The 22726-nt window shown below is 39.7% G+C and overlaps 1 protein-coding gene across 1 annotated transcript in view; it reads left to right on the plus strand.

Annotated features, from left to right (window-relative positions):
• tmtopsa (teleost multiple tissue opsin a) overlaps positions 1–22726 on the plus strand; it is a 345672-nt gene that overhangs the window by 121307 nt on the left and 201639 nt on the right. The window contains exon 2 of the mRNA XM_034183376.1: positions 4986–5314. Within this exon, the coding sequence (XP_034039267.1) occupies positions 4986–5314 (329 nt within the window). The remainder of the gene's footprint in view (positions 1–4985; positions 5315–22726) is intronic.

Raw genomic sequence — 22726 nt, forward strand, 5'->3', positions numbered from 1 at the left:
CCCATAAATGTCCAAAAGATGAATGTCGGACATAAAAAAAAACAGCATAAAAACACACCGTTTTGTTTCCGCCCCTGAGACCATCCACCAATCATAGACGGGGACTCACACAGTTTAATTTGCATGCAGTACCTATAAATGAGTGGTTAAGCTGGTATACAAATATTTAGAAGTTGTCTGCTTCAGAAATAAAATGTGCTATTTATTATGGATTTTGGCATGTTGAATTCAAATATGAAAATAACAATGGCTAAATGACTACTGTTTCCAAGATATACAAGGTTTTACATTTTGTGTCTATATAATTGTAGAGTGTTAACAGGAGAATTTTTTATGAAAAATCATAATGTGACACTTTAAAAATCAGCAAAAGGGTTATATATTAATCCTTAGTAGCACAGTAGTAGCATTTCTTAAAACTACAGCCAATCAGTAATTTCAAACATTTTCATTCTCTGTGGCCCAAAATGAGTAAAGTTTGACCATCTTTATTTCAGAAGCATTTTGGCTGTAGAGCAGTGGTATTGGAGCCAAAACCTCATTTGTTTTGTTAAATGCAAATTGCATGTATGTACAGAGTCAGTGTTAATCTGTCTGTTTATTTTGCTTTTACAAAATAAACTCAATCAACAATATTTAGTTGGCATGTGGCTATGGGGCCATTATTGTTGCAAAAGTATTTGCAAATTTTATGCAATCTGCATTTAATGAAACAAACAAGGTTTTGGCTCCGATAGCCGTTCATTTATAGATACTGCATGCAAATTAAACTGTGCGAGTCCCCGTCTGTAATTGGTGGATGGTTCGTAGGGGCGGAAACAAAGCAATGTGTTTTTTATGCTGTGATATCATGCAGCATAAATGAAACACTGTTGCATTGTTGACTTGGAAAATTGTCTCATCTTTTCCAGCCCGACATTTGTCTTTTGAACATTTATGGGGTCATTATTGTAGGAAAAGTATTTGCAAATGTGTATTTTGATCTTTTAGAGGGACCAGCCAGGCTTAAAACGACAGCGATGAGCAATGTCATTGGTGGTTGCGCCCTCTGGTGGAGGCACACAAACAAGTCTCCACACACACACACACACACAAATCGCTGCATGCATTTACAGATCTAATGCGGCAGAACTGTAGCAAAAGTCGCGTGTAAGAACACATCCAATCAAGTGGCCCGATTTTCAGACACACGGATACACATGCACGGATCAAAATACACACACACACACACACACACACACACACACACACACACACACACACACACACACACACACACACACACACACACACACACACACACACAGATTGCTATAGACATTTGTGGATCTGTTTACACACACAGAGATCAAAATACGCATTTGCAAATACTTTTGCGCGCACACAGATTGCTATACACACACACAGATTGCTATACACACACACAGATTGCTATAGACATTTGTGGATCTGTTTACACACACAGAGATCAAAATACACATTTACAAATACGTTTGCTACAATAATGGCCCCATACTAAACATGTCATTCTGCAGTTTGTATGTGTCTGTAAACAGTGTTGCCATAGTTACTTTGAAAAAGTAATCCAATTACTGATTACTGATTGTTCCTTGAAAAAGTAACTTAGTTACTTTACTGATTACTCAGTTGGAAAAGTAACTAAGTTACTTTTTTAGTTACTTTCCCCAGCTGCCGACAACAACCTACCTCAACATGACAATGATACCTGTTTTGCCAAAACTCACTTTATAGTCACCCTTTCTTGACTTCAATGAAAATAAATACTTGTTTTATAAAAAGTAAAATAAAGACCTCTTTCTTGACCTCATATTTAACTGTTGACAGCACTGTAACAGTAAAACCTGCAATTTCTAACCTACATTGTTTATAAATGTAACTATTAAATTCATTCTAACATTTTTTTAACATTTAAATTCTCTCTAAACATTTTACTTGTCGAAATTATTATTATTTTAAGTAGTATTAGTAGTTGTAGCTAAAAAAAAGGCTTCAAAACTGGACCTTTAATCTAGGGGTGTTGTGGGGGGGTGCGCACATCCCTGCCCCACGCCCCATTTCATCTGGATTCGCCCCTGCTTTGGCGTTTGAGCACAAAGAATGGATAACATTTATTTATGCAGAAAACATGACCATATTTACAGGTAAGAAAGTTTTATTGCATTTTCATATCATGTGGTCCTCAGAAAGAGAGTTTAGGTGCATTTGAGTGGAAAATAGTGTTAGTTGTTGACGCGTTGCGGAGGATCAGCTGTTTTTAGCAGCAGATACGGAGCGGCTTGGAGAAAAAAAAGCATAAAAATGTCTTTGTAAAGCTCATTGCAGGTGTGCTGTTGTCACCGCACGTTAAGAGGTGAGGACGAGTCGTAGCGGATGAAAAGCTCACAGCTCGCTTAAAGTGGGCAGTTCAGTCGAACCCCGACCTCCTGCCCATGGACCAAGTTTAATGCTGCTATCGACCCACAATGCAAAAATAATAGTAACGCACAGTGACTTGGAGAAGTAACTTTAATCTGATTACTGATTTGGAAGGATTAACGTGTTAGATTACTTGTTACAAAAAAAAAGTGGTCAGATTACAGTAACGCGATACTAAGTAACGCATTACCGGCATCACTGTCTGTAAATGTCAATAAAGCAAAGGCTGGATTCTCGAAACAAAGGCTGGATAGTTAATGACAACGACCAACCTGGAAGTAAACAAAACTCTCGCACATTGGAGCCATCTCTCAGTGGCACAGGTGAGGCCATCATGCCCACGAAAACTGTAGACGAATGTAAAATGAGCAATTTACAAGTTTAGCCATTGGTGTGAAACAATTAGGCGGATAACACTGGACGACTAACTGTAGTGGACTAATTATGTTTAGGAGACTGAAAGATTAGATTGCTTTATGAAACCAGGCCCAGGTGTTTTAGACCAGATATTCCTTCATGAAACTGATTTAAAAATGCAGCCCGTGGGGATTAACATAGAAAGTAGTTGTGAACAAATAATTTAAGCTTTACAATAATATTTTATTCCACTCATTCATATTCTTTACCTGCATTCTCCAATCAATGGAGATAGGGGTGGGGGTCAGAGCCTATCAGTTGTAGGGTGTGAGGCAGGGTACACCCTGGATTGCAGGGCCACATATCAACAGACGAACTTATTCACTCTCACAAACACACCTACGGCTTTCCAATTCACTTGGCGCTTCATTGAAATTAATTTATGGCCCTTCAAAGGAAGAAATTAATTTTAATGAACTCTGAGAACTCTTGTGAGTTTCAGTTCTATGTACGTTCAGAGCAAAACATCCCAGTGCAAGTGCTATTGCAAATTACACCCAACCCAGTTGGGAAGGAGGGTTGTCGGTGTGACTGGTCAAAGTCCTTATCAGACTACCAAACAACCTTGAATAATGTACATGATAAACCTACCGTTTTGGGTTTTTGCTGGTACTTCCCAGTGCTAAAGCAGCAAAGTGAACTGGGACATGTTCTCGTTTGGTGTGTGCCATAAAATGATATAAAATCTCAAAGGGGTGAGTGCATTCACAAGGCAGTGTAGATGAGATGTTTTCAGGATGTAGCTGAACTGGGAGATGACACTCATTAGTGCAAATACCTAATTAAATTCCTGCACATTGCTCATTATCTGGTAAGAATGCAGAGTGTACCAGAGCCCCACAGAAAGAGGAAGAAAAGACCCATTAACAATTATGCTTGTGTAGCACACAGCAGGCAGCAAAGTGCACTGCAAGCTATCAATCATTTTGTTCAAACAAGTTGCCTGCTGTGCGACACAATCAACGCTGGTCGAACAAAATTGTCTAATAACAAGCAAACAGTTTTCCGCACTCCAAGCATAAAATCCCAGTCATTCTTATACACCCTTACATACAAATGTGTCATCATGCACAGAAGCTTGGGGTGGTTTTGTTCAAATCTAGTAGTTTCCCTTTATTATGATCACATAGGTTACCAGATATATAGCATATTTTCATAATGTGTTTTGCATGACATGATAACAAAATGTACATGCTGTATCTTGTCCATATTCCAGTGTTTGCATTGAGCACCCGTTTGCATTTTGGTTAAAGTTATGAATAAATTTAAGGTGAGAATAACAATAATAATAGTAATAAGCAAAAGGTGACATACATTTATTAATTCTGCTCAGGTAATGGTAGCACGGTGGCTTACTGGTTAGCACTGATGCCTCACAGCAAGAAGGTTGTGGGATTACTTTCTGCCCTTTCTGTGTGGAGTTTGCATGTTTTCCTTCTGTCTGTGTGGGTTTTCTCCGGGCACTCCGGTTTCCTCCCACAATCAAAAATATGTTTATTTAGAGTCTGCTCCTTTCTATGCCCCTGACCAAAGCAGTGACAAAAGATGAGACATGAATAATGGAGAGAATTAGGTCCAGCAGCAATGGCATTATACAGCAGACAGTGGACCGTAGAATGATCTGGGCTTTGTCTAGGTGTGAGGTAACTTAAATGAAGAAGCAATTTGTGCATCAACTTCCTTTCCTGGCTGTCCTGGGCTTGAGTGGTGAAGAATGACATCTGGAATTCCTGAGTACTGTGATTCTTGCTGTGGCTTGAAAAACTTGATATCCTCTCATGGAGCATAGAGATGTGGCTGTGGATCACACTGGAAGCATGGGGAATAATCCAACAACCTGACATAGAGTGAGTTGGTGCTTATAGTGACAGAGCTGTGTGCATAGAATGCTGCATTCATGGAGGTCAGGACAAGTCACTTTTCAGCCCCATCCATGACAGTCTGCTGTCAGGCAGAATGCTGAAAGAGTTTTTGAAGAGGATAAAAAGAGATTTTTTTTTTTCTCCTGTTTTTGCTTTTTTTTTAAAAGAATGTATTGATGGACAAATTTTAAGTTCTGTTTTTAAGGTACTTAGAAACCTATGTTGCTGAAAAGGTGTTAACTTGTGTGTCTTTGTGTGTTTTTCTCACAGGTATCGTGTCCCTGATCTCACTGGCCGTCCTGTCCTATGAACGCTACAGCACCATGATGGCCCCGACTGAGGCCGACTCCTCCAATTACTGTAAAATCTCTCTGGGCATCATTCTGTCCTGGGTTTACTCCCTCTTCTGGACCCTGCCACCGCTCTTTGGTTGGAGTCAATATGGGCCAGAGGGTCCGGGGACTACCTGCTCTGTCAATTGGACTTCCAAAACGCCAAATAACATCTCCTACATTATCTGCCTATTTATCTTCTGCTTGATCATTCCATTCTTGGTAATCGTGTTCTGCTATGGGAAGCTGCTGTGCGCTATCAGACAGGTGAGTCAACCTGAGGTTTATTGTTTGTCCGAATTAAAGCCACATTGCCCATAAATACAGTTTCTAAATTCATGTTGGTTTTAACAATACAATACTAAAGGTAGTTTTTTTTTTTTTTTTTGCAAATGCTTAGGTGCTCACTGACATTTTAACATACACAAACCTTTTAGTAAATCAGGCCCTCAATATTCACAAAACCAGAAACTGTGACGTTCATGTGAATATCTGTTTTGAAGCTGATATTGTAATTTTCTTGACCGCCCTGCTGGTAGAGATGGTAGGTTAGTTGGATCAGAAGTTGGGCTGCCAATATGTAGATGTGGGTTTGATTCCTGTTCACACTATCTATCTTTGTCCTTAGACAAGACACTTCATTTGCATTGTATCCATCCACCCACCTATAAATGGGTACTAGCCTTAGCTGGGGGAGTATTGTCCATCAGACTGGTGTCCTGTCCAGGGAGAGTTCTGGATTGTCATCATACTCTGGAATCCAGAGATAAGCATTGGCACCAATGTCCCTTTGGGCCTATATAGAACTTAGTTCTTCTTCTTTACAACTCTGCTTTCAAAAAGCTATTAATTATGTTTATGAATCCATAACTGAAGCTATACTTGATGGAGAATAATTTACATACCACAGTAACATTTGATAATGTACTGTGCATACAGTGAGGTTTTTGTCATTTGCTGTTTCACCTGAATATGAATAACTCTAGTGGCAGAATCCATAGATTCAGGCTTGGTTCTCACCCTATTCCATACTGACAGAAGAATATGGAATGAGACAATGTAATAGCTGGTGTTGTCTCCAGGGAAGCCAGAAGCAACACAGTCAGATGCTGTGAACATCAGTTTTCTGAAGAAAAAAAAAGTCAACTACTGTTATGGTTAGTACAAAAAAAAAAAAAAAAAAAAAATACAAGCAGCCACAAATCAAGGGGTAAGGTGAAATCACAGGTGATATTTATTCAACACAAGGTGCCAAAAATAGTCCAACAACACACGTGAAACCAACAGTGGATAAAGTCATAAAATCCAAAACACAAGACAGAAGACACAAATGCAAAAACCATTAAGGGCGTGATGACAGAAATGCACAAAACACAGCTATGAAACTGGAGATGACAAAGGTGTTCATAGTACTTAGAAATCATGGAACACTCAAGAGAAACTACAAATCAACAGCTGGGGAAGATGCACAGGAAGAAGTAAACCAAAACATACAAGCTAACCAGGACTACTAAAATAAAATAGGAAGAACAAAACTACAATCAATATATAGAACTAATACCAAGACCAAACAAACCCAGGAATGAGATGTACTAAAACCAGACTACAAAGATGAAAAAGACTGAATTGTAGAGGACCCACCCATTGAGTCTGTGACAATTTTTTCCAGGAGAAAGTTTTGAATGCAGATTCTTAGGGATTCCCCCCCCCCCCCCAAAAAAAGAGATTTTAGCTGGGTCAGTTTGACTTCAGATAAGCCTGATATTACCAGACCTGTACAGTTAAGTTTCACTATGTTGTTTTCATTGTGAAATGCGACTTTTCCTGTCATTTATAAATGGACTGGAAATACTAACTGTTCCTAACTGAAAAGTAAAACATTGTATTACTGTCCAACACATTCTACAGTGCCCTCTTTTGTAGCAAATATGTCATTTTTATGATCATATTTGAATTCCTTGACCCCAAAAACATAGATTTAGACACCAAAATGAATGTTCTAGGTCACATAGGAGTGAAAATATGCCATAATATTGAGATTGGCCACCATTTTGTTTATTGCCCTCTGGTGGAGTTAGGCCACTTGAAAAAAAAAAAAAAAATCAAGAATCTGCATTCAAAACATAATCCCAGAAAATTGGTCACGGACGTGTTGAGTGGGTCTTCTACTATAAACTGCAGAACCATAAAATAAACAAAGACAGATGAGAAATAGCAACACAGACCAGCCAACCCACAAGGACTTAAACAATGACAACACAAGGGGGAGTCAGAGGACAAAGACAGATACAGCTAGAAGCACTCGGAGAGCGCAAACCTCCACCAAGGCCAGAGGGTCACTGACGTCACATGGAATACCCTTTGGCAAAGAGACTTATTCTACGTTGTTTCACGCATCTACTGTCATATTTCAGATTCAGTGGTTAACCCTCTGGGGTCCGAGGGCATGTTTTGGACAGTTCACTCGCCTGGCATAAATGTATTATTATTGCTGTTAACAGCTCTCCCTGCATCCCATAATCAAGTTTTATGTCTCTTTTTTTCAGAACAACCTGTACTTTCAATATATATATATATATATATATATATATATATATATATATATATATATATATATATATATATATATATATATATATATATATATATATATATGCTATAGTTGTTTTATAAGTGTAACACAGATTTACAATCAGAAATAAGAGAGGAAAAAGTAAAGCGGTAAAATAATTATCCACACACACATTTTTTCAAAACATACAGCAAACTATAATAAACAACTGTTTTGACACTTTATAAAGGTAATTTTGGCTCTTGTGTGAAAGACTGTTCAACAAAAAGGTTCAAACAATAAACACAAATGCATATTTTGAACAATATATACACAATGATCTATGCTTTGTGTTTGTCTTCATCTCAAAGCAATTTCTGTCTGCTATTACACAAAGGTCACATCACAAACATCTTCTATGAAGTTGACTGCGTGTTCTCTCCTCCTCTGAAAGCAACATTCACACTTCAAGGCTCATTCAGTTTGACGTGCAGCCCCTCCCCCCTCGCTCCATTGATATGGTAAACAATGCTTTACGCCGGGGCAAGAGAGCTTGCCGCAGGCTTAACCAGTAGCATTCACAGGAAAACTAGTCGAGCAATCCTGATATGCACACACTGGCTACGTTTACATGCCGTTAATATTCGGGTTAAGGTCAATATTCTGGTTTCTGAATCATTAGAAATAACCAGTTTACATGCTTAAGCAGATAGAGTTACTCCTGTATACATGGTCATTGGTATCATTTGGAATATCCCCATCTAAACAGCGACGCATGTCTTCTACCGGTGCTTGATTTAGTCTAGCATTTGTGCAAATCCTGCTTCACGTAACCTTTCGGCCACCTTCTTGTAAATGCCGCTATCTTGGTACTTTCTATCATCAATAATTCATGTCTTTCACGATACTAATGAAGTACAGTGGTCCCTCATTTATTGCGGGAGTTACGTTCTAAGAATAACCCGCAATAGGCGAAATCCGCGAAGTAGTCAGCATTAGTTTTTAGAATTATTATAGATGTTTTAAGGCTGTAAAACCCCTCACTACACACTTTATACACTTTTCTCAAACAGGCATTAACATTTTCTCACTTTTCTCTCCTGTGTAAACACTCTTTTTTCTTCTGGGCGAGAAGATTATAAATGGAAACACGCAGAACACAATGCACGTGCTCTCCCTTCGCTCACTGCCTCCGGGGGTATGGATGCGGGACTCACAAAGAATCCAAGTCATGGCCACGGAGCTCTGCGGCTGCGGTATACCGAGACCCTGCGGCGCTTTGGATTTTTCCACAAGAAGTGTATCCTTGTGGGCTGCCGGAGCGCTCATCAAAACAGCGAGCATAGTCTCTGGAACCAGAGTTGGCGCAGCTCCGCACAGCAGAGAGGGGGGTGGTGTGAGTGGCTCGCTGCCACGATTACCGAGCCCGCAGACTCAGTAAGCGCATCGGAGGCAGTGAGAGCAATTGCGGTGATGCCGACCGGTGCTGCGACCGGCCCGCCTGATAAGGACGCAGAACACAATGCGCTGTTTACATCTGCTTCTGTGGTGTCCACTGAGCTGCGCGCGCGGCATACAAGTAGTTGCCATACTCAAAAGACCAAGATTCCTTGTGGATAGGACATGTGCAGAACACAAAATAATGTTCCTTTCTATGGGGATAGCCCGATGCGCATTTATATGACCTGATATTTGGGTTAGAAAAGGAGTAACCCAGGGGTCTTATTCGGGCTTTTAAAAACCGGAATATGAACATATTGGGGTTTTTGCGGGTGTTTACATAGCTGTGCGCAACCGGAGTATTGCTAATATTCCTGTTATGAAAGGGTTATTGGCTGCATGTAAACGTAGTCACTGTTTAGCACGTGAGATTGTATGAGAGGCTCTCCGTCTGCTCACTTTCGCTGTGTGTAATGGCGCAACGTGCATTGGAGCAGCCAGGGGACTATTCAAACAGGCCAACTAGTAACACATCACTCCTAAAAACAATCTTTGGTGTGTCACGTGAGGTGAATCTGCCCTACGATTGGATTTTGGAAAACCATGTGATGGTGAACCAATTCCGATTGGACACTCATATAGCTCACATCATCACACAGCTTCTATGAGGAGTACAAAGATGGTGGACGGTGGCTCAAAAGTCAGCGGAGTTAACTTTTCAGCAAAAAAAGGGTAAGTTTCTATCTCATATCATTTAAAAGTTATTTGTAATTTAGTAAAGCTTGGTCTTAGCCGTCGTATATGATGACGTCAGCCCCAGAGGGTTAAACCCTTAGAGCTTCAGCAAATGTATTTATAAAGAGAAACTGCATGAAGTACACTTTTTTTTTAAATTTTATAATAAGTTTATTCAATGAGGAGAAACAAATGCTAAATTATTGTTGTGTCGTAACTTAATTTTTGTTCAGCCTTTGTGACCCGTCTTCATGAAGTTATATGCAAAAATGTTGAAATTGGCCCTATCCTGCAATGATAAAGAATCCTTAAAAAAAAATTACTGGATCCGGATCGTGTTCCGGATTATTACTAAAATTTAATGACTTCTAAGATAGGCCAAGATACACCCCTGGTAAAAATTTCATTGAAATCCATTGAGGATTTTTTGAGTAAACCTGCACACAAACCAACCAACCAACCAACAAACAAATGGACGCGACCGAAAACATAACCTCCTTGCCGGAGGTAAAAACCCATAAGTAACGCAAACAACACCATGCACAATCACAAGGGGGTGGCAGAGGATAAGGACAGCTAGACAGGGACCCAGACAAAGCACAGACCACAGACTGACATCACACCATGACCAAAGGCACACACACCAACAGACAGACTGTAGGTGCTGGTCATATAATTAGAATATCATAGTTGATTTATTTCAGTAATTCCATTCAAAAAGTGAAACTTGTATATTATATTCATTCATTACACACAGACTGATATATTTCAAATGTTTATTTTTCATTTTGATGATTATAACTGACAACTAATGAAAATCCCAAATTCAGTATCTCAGAAAATTAGAATATTACTTAAGACCAATACAAAAAAGGATTTTTAGAAATGTTGGCCAACTGAAAAGTATGAACATTAAAAGTATGAGCATGTACAGCACTCAATACGTAGTTGGGGCTCCTTTTTCCTGAATTACTGCAACAATGCGGCCTGGCATGGAGTCGATCAGTCTGTGGCACTGCTCAGGTGGTATGAGAACCCAGGTTGTTCTGATAGTGGCCTTCAACTCTTCTGCATTGTTGGGTCTGGCGTGTCGCATCTTCCTCTTCACAATACCCCATAGATTTTCTATGGTGTTAAGATTGGGTGAGTTTGCTGGCCAATTAAGAACAGGGATACCATGGTCCTTAAACCAGGTACTGGTAGCTTTGGCACTGTGTGCAGGTGCCAAGTCCTATTGGAAAATGAAATCTGCATCTCCATAAAGTTGGTCAGCAGCAGGAATCATGAAGTGCTCTACAACTTCTTGGTAGATGGCTGCGTTTTTCCTTGGACCTCAGAAAACACAGTGGACCAACACCAGCAGATGACATGGCACCCAAACCATCACTGACTGTGGAAACTTTACACTGGACCTCAAGCAATGTGGATTCTGTGCCGCTTCTCTCTTCCTCCAGACTCTGGCACCTTGATTTTCAAAGGAAATGCAAAATTTACTTTCATCACAGAACATAACTTTGGACCACTTAGCAGCAGTCCAGTCCTTTTGGTCTTTAGCCCAGGCAAGATGTCAAGTCAGCAGTCTTCCCCATGATTGTGTAGCCTACAGAACTAGACTGAGAGACCAGTTAAAGGCCTTTGCAGGTGTTTTGAGTTAATTAGCTGATTAGAGTGTGTCACCAGGTGTCTTCAATATTGAACCTTTTCACAATATTCTAATTTTCTGAGATACTGAATTTGGGATTTTCATTAGTTGTCAGTTATAATCATCAAAATTAAAAGAAATAAACATTTGAAATATATCAGTCTGTGTGGAATGAGTGAATATAATATACAAGTTTCACTTTTTGAATGGAATTACTGAAATAATCAATTTTTCCATGATATTCTGATTGTATGACCAGCACCTGTATAAGAACGGATAGCGAACAAAACCACAGATACAGACGGGACCGGACACTGCAAACACAAACACAACACAACAGCTACTCCTTCAATCCAGTCATAGAATGTTAATCCAATGGGTTTTTTCTTTAAAAAAGACCCAAGGATAGAAGCATTTTGTATTGCAATTTCCATGAGGAATTTGCCTTTCTCTTCATACAATATTTGTTTTGTTTTGCTTTCTTTTCTGGTATATTCATGTGGATACACAATTTTCTTTGAAAGGGTGCAGAAGAAACAAAAGGCATCCTTGCCATTCTTTCCATACCTCTTTCTCAGCTCTGTACTCTTTCAGCGCTGCACTCTGTGATTTCTTTGTTTTATTTCCACCTTATGCTGCTTTTTGTCAGACTACATTATCGTGTGCATTCTTTATCAGATTTGCCTTCCTGTGTAATTTAGAGCTGTTATTCTGACTCTGTAAAGGCTATAATGCTTGTCATGTCATGCTGAGTAACTCCTGAAATTGATTAAAAAAAGTAGGAAAAGCACCTTTTCATCAAAAATCTGAGCTCCAATAATATAATGTAATAACAAAGTAGATAAGAAAGATGAGGTTGCATAGTGGTTACCAATGTTGCCTCAGTGAGAAGGTCCCAGGTTGGCTTCCCACCTGGTCCTTTCTGTGTGGTGTTTGAGTGGGTTCCCTCCTGGTGCTTCACCTTCCTCCCACTTCCAAAGACATATACTTTAGGTGAATCGATGACTTTAAATTTACTGTAGGTGAGAGTCAGTGTGAATGTGTTTTTCTTTCTGTGGCTAGTTTCATACACTACTTTTTTGTTAGTGTGTGAACTTGTCAGGTCTACATCCACCACATGATGGAGATACCTTGGCTCTTGGATTGCAACCAGCCAGGCATCCTCGCCTCTCAAAAGTAGGCGACTATAGTATCTGCCACAGTCTAAAGAAAGGCATTTGTCTTCTTGTCTTCCTGTTGATGGGTTGTCAACATTGTAGTGCCTGCATACTGGATCATGTACAGAGGAATGAGTCACATGACCAAAATGTACAACGCAAGTGCTACTTCTCCTCTGACTCTCCTTAAGTAAATGTTCATTTGACAGTGAAGGGATGCTTCAAAGAGACGTAGTACAAAAAGACATCCAGCCTTTGCTTTAGATCACTGTTTAGCATTCAAGAATCAGCGACACAGTGAGACAGGAACAGTGGTGACTCATTACAAATTTCTTGGGGGGAATGATTGCAGTAATGATGGATAAGGCGATTCATTCACTAATTAACATATAGCTAACTACACAATTTGTTACACTATATTGTGGAGATTACTCATCAAAGACAGCATGGTGGCTTAGTGCAGTGATTCTCAACCGGGGTGCCGCGGCACCCTAGGGTGCCGTGATCGATCGTCAGGGGTGCCGTGGGCAATTATCAAATATCACCATTATCGGGTGTATGTGCTGTAATAGTGTGGCAGATGATGTAATGCTCTTTTATTCCAGTAGATGGCAGCAAAGCGCTGTACTATAGTACACTCAACAAAAATATAAACGCAACACTTTTGTATGAGATGAACTCAAAGATCTAAAACCTTTTCCACATACACAATATCACCATTTCCCTCAAATATTGTTCACAAACCAGTCTAAATCTGTGATAGTGAGCACTTCTCCTTTGCTGAGATAATCCATCCCACCTCACAGGTGTGCCATATCAAGATGCTGATTAGACACCATGATTAGTGCACCGGTGTGCCTTAGACTGCCCACAATAAAAGGCCACTCTGAAAGATGCAGTTTTATCACACAGCACAATGCCACAGATGTCGCCAGATTTGAGGGAGCGTGCATTTGGCATGCTGACAGCAGGAATGTCAACCAGAGCTGTTGCTCGTGTATTGAATGTTCATTTCTCTACCATAAGCCGTCTCCAAAGGCGTTTCAGAGAATTTGGCAGTACATCCAACCAGCCTCACAACCGCAGACCACGTGTAACCACACCAGCCCAGGACCTCCACATCCAGCATGTTCACCTCCAAGATCATCTGAGACCAGCCACTCGGACAGCTGCTGAAACAATCGGTTTGTCTCAGGAAAGCTCATCTTCATGCTTGTCGTCCTCATCTAGGTCTCGACCTGACTCCAGTTCGCCATCATAACCGACTTGAGTGGGCAAATGCTCACATTCACTGGCGTTTGGCATGTTGGAGAGGTGTTCTCTTCACGGATGAATCCCGGTTCACACTGTCCAGGGCAGATGGCAGACAGCATGTGTGGCATCGTGTGGGTGAGCGGTTTTCTGATGTCAATGTTGTGGATCGAGTGGCCCATGGTGGCGGTGGGGTTATGGTATGGGCAGGCGTGTGTTATGGACGAAGAACACAGGTGCATTTTATTGATGGCATTTTGAATGCAGAGATACCGTGACGAGATCCTGAGGCCCATTGTTGTGCCATACCTCCAAGAACATCACCTCATGTTGCAGCAGGATAATGCACAGCCCCATGTTGCAAGAATCTGTACACAATTCTTGGAAGCTGAAAATGTCCCAGTTCTTGCATGGCCGGCATACTCACCGGACATGTCACCCATTGAGCATGTTTGGGATGCTCTGGACCGGCGTATACGACAGCGTGTACCAGTTCCTGCCAATATCCAGCAACTTTGCACAGCCATTGAAGAGGAGTGGACCAACATTCCACAGGCCACAATTGACAACCTGATCAACTCTATGCGAAGGAGATGTGTTGCACTGCATGAGGCAAATGGTGGTCACACCAGAAAGTGACTGGTATCCCCCCCAATAAAACAAAACTGCACCTTTCAGAGTGGCCTTTTATTGTGGACAGTCTAAGGCACGCTTGTGCACTAATCATGGTGTCTAATCAGCATCTTGGTATGGCACACCTGTGAGGTGGGATGGATTATCTCAGCAAAGGAGAAGTGCTCACTATCACAGATTTAGACTGGTTTGTGAACAATATTTGAGGGAAATGGTGATATTGTGTATGTGGAAAAAGTTTTAGATCTTTGAGTTCATCTCATACAAAATGGGAGCAAAACCAAAAGCGTTGCGTTTATATTTTTGAGTGTATAATAGACATACTTGCGCACATAGCATTGTACATCTCCATGGTTACGGGTTGCTGACTACAGCGTGAATCTCAGCTGCTCACACAGCATGGCTACTCTGGGGAAGGAGAAACCGCGTTGGCTGTGGAGGTGTGCGGGGAAGGCGGCCTGACCTCCGTTGATGTCACCGTGGTCAGACTTGGGCCTTCTCGCTCACAACTGGGTTCACTGAAGGCAGCCTCTGCGCTCTGTGAATATTAGAGAGGCAGATTATTGTGAATAAAAGTGTCGACACGTCTAAAAAACCACTTGAGATTAGGGCTGTCACAATTATTACAATATTCGTCAATCGCGATTATTTTTCATATTCGCGATTACCGTGAATTATTTATTTTATCCACAAAGCATAAAACGACTCCAAATCTGACGTCATTGTGCTGCAGCCTCGCTCTCGTCTTACGGCTGAACAATAACATGGAGACTGAAGAGCGATCCGTCCAGCCGTTTGGATAAGACAGCCGATTAAAACAGTGACCGTCTTTTTCAAAAGCTGTCTAAAATGCGGAGCTGTCGGTGTGTGTGTGTCTGTGTGCGCGCGCGTGGAGTCAACAGGCTGCAGACTGGAAGGGAGGGGGTGCGTGAGGGAGATTCCTGAATGCAGGCGCGACACATTACAGTCTGAGAACCATCAGTGCGCAGCGAGCGCGGAGCAGAGAGACGATTTTAACCCGAGTGAACATGTTAACAAAACCAAAACATGAAGCTGCTTTTACTTCTCTCTGAACTTTTTCTAAAGGTGTGATTCTGCCGTTACCGTCCTGTTCACACCATGTGCGCGTTGTATGCTGAATTTATGAGATCATGAGATGAAATAAACGGTCAAATATCTTTAAAAACATATTTAAAAAATGAGAATATATGAATGAACTGAGCCACAAAAAAAAAAAAAAAACCCTGACATGGAGAAGCTGTGGTGATGTTCAGATACACAGATCACAAAAAGCAGTTGAGAACTCTAAACTTTAACAGCTGTTACTTTCCAAAGGTATTTATTTGTTCAATATGGGCTTAATGTAGTGTTTAAGCACAAAACGTGACTGATGAGGAGAAACAATTTCAGAAATGCAACAGAAACAACCACAAATCAGAAAAAGTTGGGACTGTATGTAAAATGAAGATAAAAATAAAAATGTTGCACTATTCCCAGTTTCTCCACTCACAGAAGCCAACCGTTCTTCCAGAGTTGTGTAATTATACTACAATAGTAGAATATAAAGAAGGGAAAAAAAAGAAAAAAATAGACAATACAACCCCTGGCAAAAATTATGGAATCACCGGCCTCAGTGGATGTTCATTCAGTTGTTTAATTTTGTAGAAAAAAAGCAGATCACAGACATGACACAAAACTAAAGTCATTTCAAATGGCAACTTTCTGGCTTTAAGAAACACTATACGAAATCAAGAAAAAAAGATTGTGGCAGTCAGTAACGGTTACTTTTTTAGACCAAGCAGAGGAAAAAAATATGGAATCACTCAATTCTGATGAAAAAATTATGGAATCACCCTGTAAATTTTCATCCCCCAAATTAACACCTGCATCAAATCAGATCTGCTCATTGACATTGACCCTATGCCATGACATTGACCCTATGTGTCTTTTTGCAAGGAATGTTTTTGCAGTTTTTGCTCTATGGCAAGATGCATTATCATCTTGAAAAATGATTTCATCATCCCCAAACATCCTTTCAATTGTCAAAAATATCAACATGAACTTGTGCATTTATTGATGATGTAATGACAGCCATCTCCCCAGTGCCTTTACCTGACATGCAGCCCCATATCATCAATGACTGTGGAAATTTACATGTTGTCTTCAGGCAGTCATCTTTATAAATCTCATTGGAAAGGCACCAAACAAAAGTTCCAGCATCATCACCTTGCCCAATGCAGATTTGAGATTCATCACTGAATATGACTTTCATCCACAGTCCACAATTGCTTTTCCTTAGCTCATTGTAACCTTGTTTTTGTCTGTTTAGGTGTTAATGATGCCTTTTGTTTAGCTTTTCTGTATGTAAATCCCATTTCCTTTAGGCGGTTTCTTACAGTTCGGTCACAGACGTTGACTCCAGTTTCCTCCCATTCGTTCCTCATTTGTTTTGTTGTACATTTTTCAATTTTTGAGACATATTGCTTTAAGTTTTCTGTCTTGACGCTTTGATGTCTTCCTTGGTCTACCAGTATGTTTGCCTTTAACAACCTTCCCATGTTGTTTGTATTTGGTCCATAGTTTAGACACAGCTGACTGTGAACAACCAACATCTTTTGCAACACTGTGTGATGATTTACTCTCTTTTAAGAGTTTGATAATCCTCAGGTGTTAGTTTTGGGGATGAAAATTTACAGGGTGATTCCATAATTTTTTCCTCAGAATTGAGTGATTCCAAAACTGCAAAAACATTCCTTGCAAAAAGACACATAGGGTCAATGTCATGGCATAGGGTCAATGTCAATGAGCAGATCTGATTTGATGCAGGTGTTAATTTGGGGGATGAAAATTTACAGGGTGATTCCATAATTTTTTCCTCAGAATTGAGTGATTCCAAAACTGCAAAAACATTCCTTGCAAAAAGACACATAGGGTCAATGTCATGGCATAGGGTCAATGTCAATGAGCAGATCTGATTTGATGCAGGTGTTAATTTGGGGGATGAAAATTTACAGGGTTATTCCATAATTTTTTCCTCAGAATTGAGTGATTCCATATTTTTTTCCTCTGCTGGTCTAAAAAAGTAACCGTTACTGACTGCCACAATCTTTTTTTCTTGATTTCTTATAGTGTTTCTTAAAGCCAGAAAGTTGCCATTTGAAATGACTTTAGTTTTGTGTCATGTCTGTGATCTGCTTTTTTTCTACAAAATTAAACAACTGAATGAACATCCTCTGAGGCTGGTGATTCCATAATTTTTGCCAGGGGTTGTATATTCGTCAATCGCAATTATTTGTCTGACAATTAATCATCTCCAGAAATTCCTAATCATGACAGCCCTATTTGAGATCAGAGTGCACAATGCTTGAGGATTTTCGAAATGCGGTGTTTTCTGTATCGATTTTCTATTGCGAAAATTGGGTTTTGCGCAAAACCAGAGGTAATAGAATTATGATATTATTTTGGTTGGTGGTGTGCCGCAGGATTTTGTAAATATAAAAAGGGTGCCGCGGCTCAAAAAAGGTTGAAAATCACTGGCTTAGTGGGTATCACTGCTGCCTCACAGTGAGAAGGTCATAGGAACAGTTCCCACCTGTGGCCTTTCTGTGTGGAGTTTGCATGTTTTCCCTGTGTTTGCTTGGGTTCTCGCCGGGTGCTATGGCTTCGTCCCACATCCAAAGACCTGCAGATTAGGTGGACTGGAAACTTTATATTGTCTGTAGGTGTGTGTGTGTGTGGATGGATGTTGATGTGTTTGTTTGTCTATATCATGGGTTAAAGCAATAAATTTTCATCTGACTGAAATTTTTTCCTGGCAAAAATCAATGCCAATTCCCTAAAATGTGGCATAATGGGGGCACACACTCTTTTTTTCCTCAATAAATACAATAAACATTATACAGCATACAAATCTATTCTAAATAGCCTCTAAGGAGAGACAGACAAAGCATAAAAAGAATGCAAAACTTGAACATAAAGGTACATAAAAGGGTGGTAGGGGGCGGGGTGTAGTCTTGATTCTGGGGGGTCTGGGGGTGCTCCCCCCTGAACATTTTTTAAAGACAGTCACATTTTGTGTATTCTGGTGAATTTTAACAGGTATGAAGCCCTCTGAAACGAATAAAACTCACTTCAATCTGTGAAGTAAAAACACAGTATTTTTTATGGGGGGTCTGGGGGATCTCCCCCAGAAATTTATTAAAAGAGCAAGTCAAATGTTGTATATTCTGGTGAATTTTAATGGGTATGAAGCCCTCTGAAACAAAGAAAACTCACTTCAAACTGTGAAGTAAAAACACAGTATTTTTTATGGGGGGTCTGGGGGATCTCCCCCAGAAATTTATTAAAAGAGCAAGTCAAATGTTGTATATTCTGGTGAATTGTAATGGGTATGAAGCCATCTGAAACAAAGAAAACTCACTTCAAACTGTGAAGTAAAACACAGTATTGATTATGGGGGTCTGGGGGATCTCCCCCAGAAATTTTTTAAAAGAGCAAGTCAAATGTTGTATATTCTGGTGAATTTTAATGGGTATGAAGCCCTCTGAAACAAAGAAAACTCACTTCAAACTGTGAAGTAAAAACACAGTATTGATTATGGGGGTCTGGGGGATCTCCCCCAGAATTTTTTTAAAAGAGCAAGTCAAATGTTGTATATTCTGGTGAATTGTAATGGGTATGAAGCCCTCTGAAACAAAGAAAACTCGCTTCAAACTGTTAAGTAAAAACACAGTATTGATTATGGGGGTCTGGGGGATCTCCCCCAGAAATTTATTAAAAGAGCAAGTCAAATGTTGTATATTCTGGTGAATTGTAATGGGTATGAAGCCCTCTGAAACAAAGAAAACTCACTTCAATCTGTGAAGTAAAAACACAGTATTGATTATGGGGGTCTGGTGGATCTCCCCCAGAAATTTTTTAAAAGAGCAAGTCAAATTTTGTATATTCTGGTGAATTTTAATGGGCATGAAGCCCTCTGAAACAAAGAAAACTCACTTCAAACTGTGAAGTAAAAATACAGTATTTTTTATGGGGGGTCTGGGGGATCTCCCCCAGAAATTTATTAAAAGAGCAAGTCAAATGTTGTATATTCTGGTGAATTGTAATGGGTATGAAGCCCTCTGAAACAAAGAAAACTCACTTCAAACTGTGAAGTAAAAACACAGTATTGATTATGGGGGTCTGGGGGATCTCCCCCAGAAATTTTTTAAAAGAGCAAGTCAAATGTTGTATATTCTGGTGAATTTTAATGGGTATGAAGCCCTCTGAAACAAATAAAACTCACTTCAAACTGTGAAGTAAAAACACAGTATTGATTATGGGGGTCTGGGGGATCTCCCCCAGAAATTTATTAAAAGAGCAAGTCAAATGTTGTATATTCTGGTGAATTGTAATGGGTATGAAGCCCTCTGAAACAAAGAAAACTCACTTCAAACTGTGAAGTAAAAACACAGTATTGATTATGGGGGTCTGGGGGATCTCCCCCAGAAATTTTTTAAAAGAGCAAGTCAAATGTTGTATATTCTGGTGAATTGTAATGGGTATGAAGCCCTCTGAAACAAAGAAAACTCACTTCAAACTGTGAAGTAAAAACACAGTATTGACTATGGGGGTCTGGGGGATCTCCCCCAGAAATTTATTAAAAGAGCAAGTCAAATGTTGTATATTCTGGTGAATTGTAATGGGTATGAAGCCCTCTGAAACAAAGAAAACTCACTTCAAACTGTGAAGTAAAAACACAGTATTGACTATGGGGGTCTGGGGGATCTCCCCCAGAAATTTATTAAAAGAGCAAGTCAAATGTTGTATATTCTGGTGAATTGTAATGGGTATGAAGCCCTCTGAAACAAAGAAAACTCACTTCAATCTGTGAAGTAAAAACACAGTATTTTTTATGGGGGGTCTGGGGGATCTCCCCCAGAAATTTATTAAAAGAGCAAGTCAAATGTTGTATATTCTGGTGAATTTTAATGGGTATGAAGCCCTCTGAAACAAAGAAAACTCACTTCAAACTGTGAAGTAAAAACACAGTATTTTTTATGGGGGGTCTGGGGGATCTCCCCCAGAAATTTATTAAAAGAGCAAGTCAAATGTTGTATATTCTGGTGAATTGTAATGGGTATGAAGCCCTCTGAAACAAAGAAAACTCACTTCAAACTGTGAAGTAAAAACACAGTATTGATTATGGGGGTCTGGGGGATCTCCCCCAGAAATTTTTTAAAAGAGCAAGTCAAATGTTGTATATTCTGGTGAATTTTAATGGGTATGAAGCCCTCTGAAACAAAGAAAACTCACTTCAAACTGTGAAGTAAAAACACAGTATTGATTATGGGGGTCTGGGGGATCTCCCCCAGAATTTTTTTAAAAGAGCAAGTCAAATGTTGTATATTCTGGTGAATTGTAATGGGTATGAAGCCCTCTGAAACAAAGAAAACTCGCTTCAAACTGTTAAGTAAAAACACAGTATTGATTATGGGGGTCTGGGGGATCTCCCCCAGAAATTTATTAAAAGAGCAAGTCAAATGTTGTATATTCTGGTGAATTGTAATGGGTATGAAGCCCTCTGAAACAAAGAAAACTCACTTCAATCTGTGAAGTAAAAACACAGTATTGATTATGGGGGTCTGGTGGATCTCCCCCAGAAATTTTTTAAAAGAGCAAGTCAAATTTTGTATATTCTGGTGAATTTTAATGGGCATGAAGCCCTCTGAAACAAAGAAAACTCACTTCAAACTGTGAAGTAAAAATACAGTATTTTTTATGGGGGGTCTGGGGGATCTCCCCCAGAAATTTATTAAAAGAGCAAGTCAAATGTTGTATATTCTGGTGAATTGTAATGGGTATGAAGCCCTCTGAAACAAAGAAAACTCACTTCAAACTGTGAAGTAAAAACACAGTATTGATTATGGGGGTCTGGGGGATCTCCCCCAGAAATTTTTTAAAAGAGCAAGTCAAATGTTGTATATTCTGGTGAATTGTAATGGGTATGAAGCCCTCTGAAACAAAGAAAACTCACTTCAAACTGTGAAGTAAAAACACAGTATTGATTATGGGGGTCTGGGGGATCTCCCCCAGAAATTTTTTAAAAGAGCAAGTCAAATGTTGTATATTCTGGTGAATTGTAATGGGTATGAAGCCCTCTGAAACAAAGAAAACTCGCTTCAAACTGTGAAGTAAAAACACAGTATTGATTATGGGGGTCTGGGGGTTTTCCCCCAGAAATTTATTAAAAGAGCAAGTCAAATGTTGTATATTCTGGTGAATTGTAATGGGTATGAAGCCCTCTGAAACAAAGAAAACTCACTTCAAACTGTGAAGTAAAAACACAGTATTGATTATGGGGGTCTGGGGGATCTCCCCCAGAAATTTATTAAAAGAGCAAGTCAAATGTTGTATATTCTGGTGAATTGTAATGGGTATGAAGCCCTCTGAAACAAAGAAAACTCGCTTCAAACTGTGAAGTAAAAACACAGTATTGATTATGGGGGTCTGGGGGATCTCCCCCAGAAATTTATTAAAAGAGCAAGTCAAATGTTGTATATTCTGGTGAATTGTAATGGGTATGAAGCCCTCTGAAACAAAGAAAACTCACTTCAAACTGTGAAGTAAAAACACAGTATTGATTATGGGGGTCTGGGGGATCTCCCCCAGAAATTTATTAAAAGAGCAAGTCAAATGTTGTATATTCTGGTGAATTGTAATGGGTATGAAGCCCTCTGAAACAAAGAAAACTCACTTCAAACTGTTAAGTAAAAACACAGTATTGATTATGGGGGTCTGGGGGATCTCCCCCAGAAATTTTTTAAAAGAGCAAGTCAAATGTTGTATATTCTGGTGAATTGTAATGGGTATGAAGCCCTCTGAAACAAAGAAAACTCACTTCAAACTGTGAAGTAAAAACACAGTATTGATTATGGGGGTCTGGGGGATCTCCCCCAGAAATTTTTTAAAAGAGCAAGTCAAATGTTGTATATTCTGGTGAATTGTAATGGGTATGAAGCCCTCTGAAACAAAGAAAACTCGCTTCAAACTGTTAAGTAAAAACACAGTATTGATTATGGGGGTCTGGGGGATCTCCCCCAGAAATTTATTAAAAGAGCAAGTCAAATGTTGTATATTCTGGTGAATTGTAATGGGTATGAAGCCCTCTGAAACAAAGAAAACTCACTTCAAACTGTGAAGTAAAAACACAGTATTGATTATGGGGGTCTGGGGGATCTCCCCCAGAAATTTTTTAAAAGAGCAAGTCACATTTTGTATATTCTGGTGAA

This window comes from Thalassophryne amazonica, chromosome 12 (assembly GCF_902500255.1).
Source record: "Thalassophryne amazonica chromosome 12, fThaAma1.1, whole genome shotgun sequence".
NCBI lineage: Eukaryota > Metazoa > Chordata > Actinopteri > Batrachoidiformes > Batrachoididae > Thalassophryne > Thalassophryne amazonica.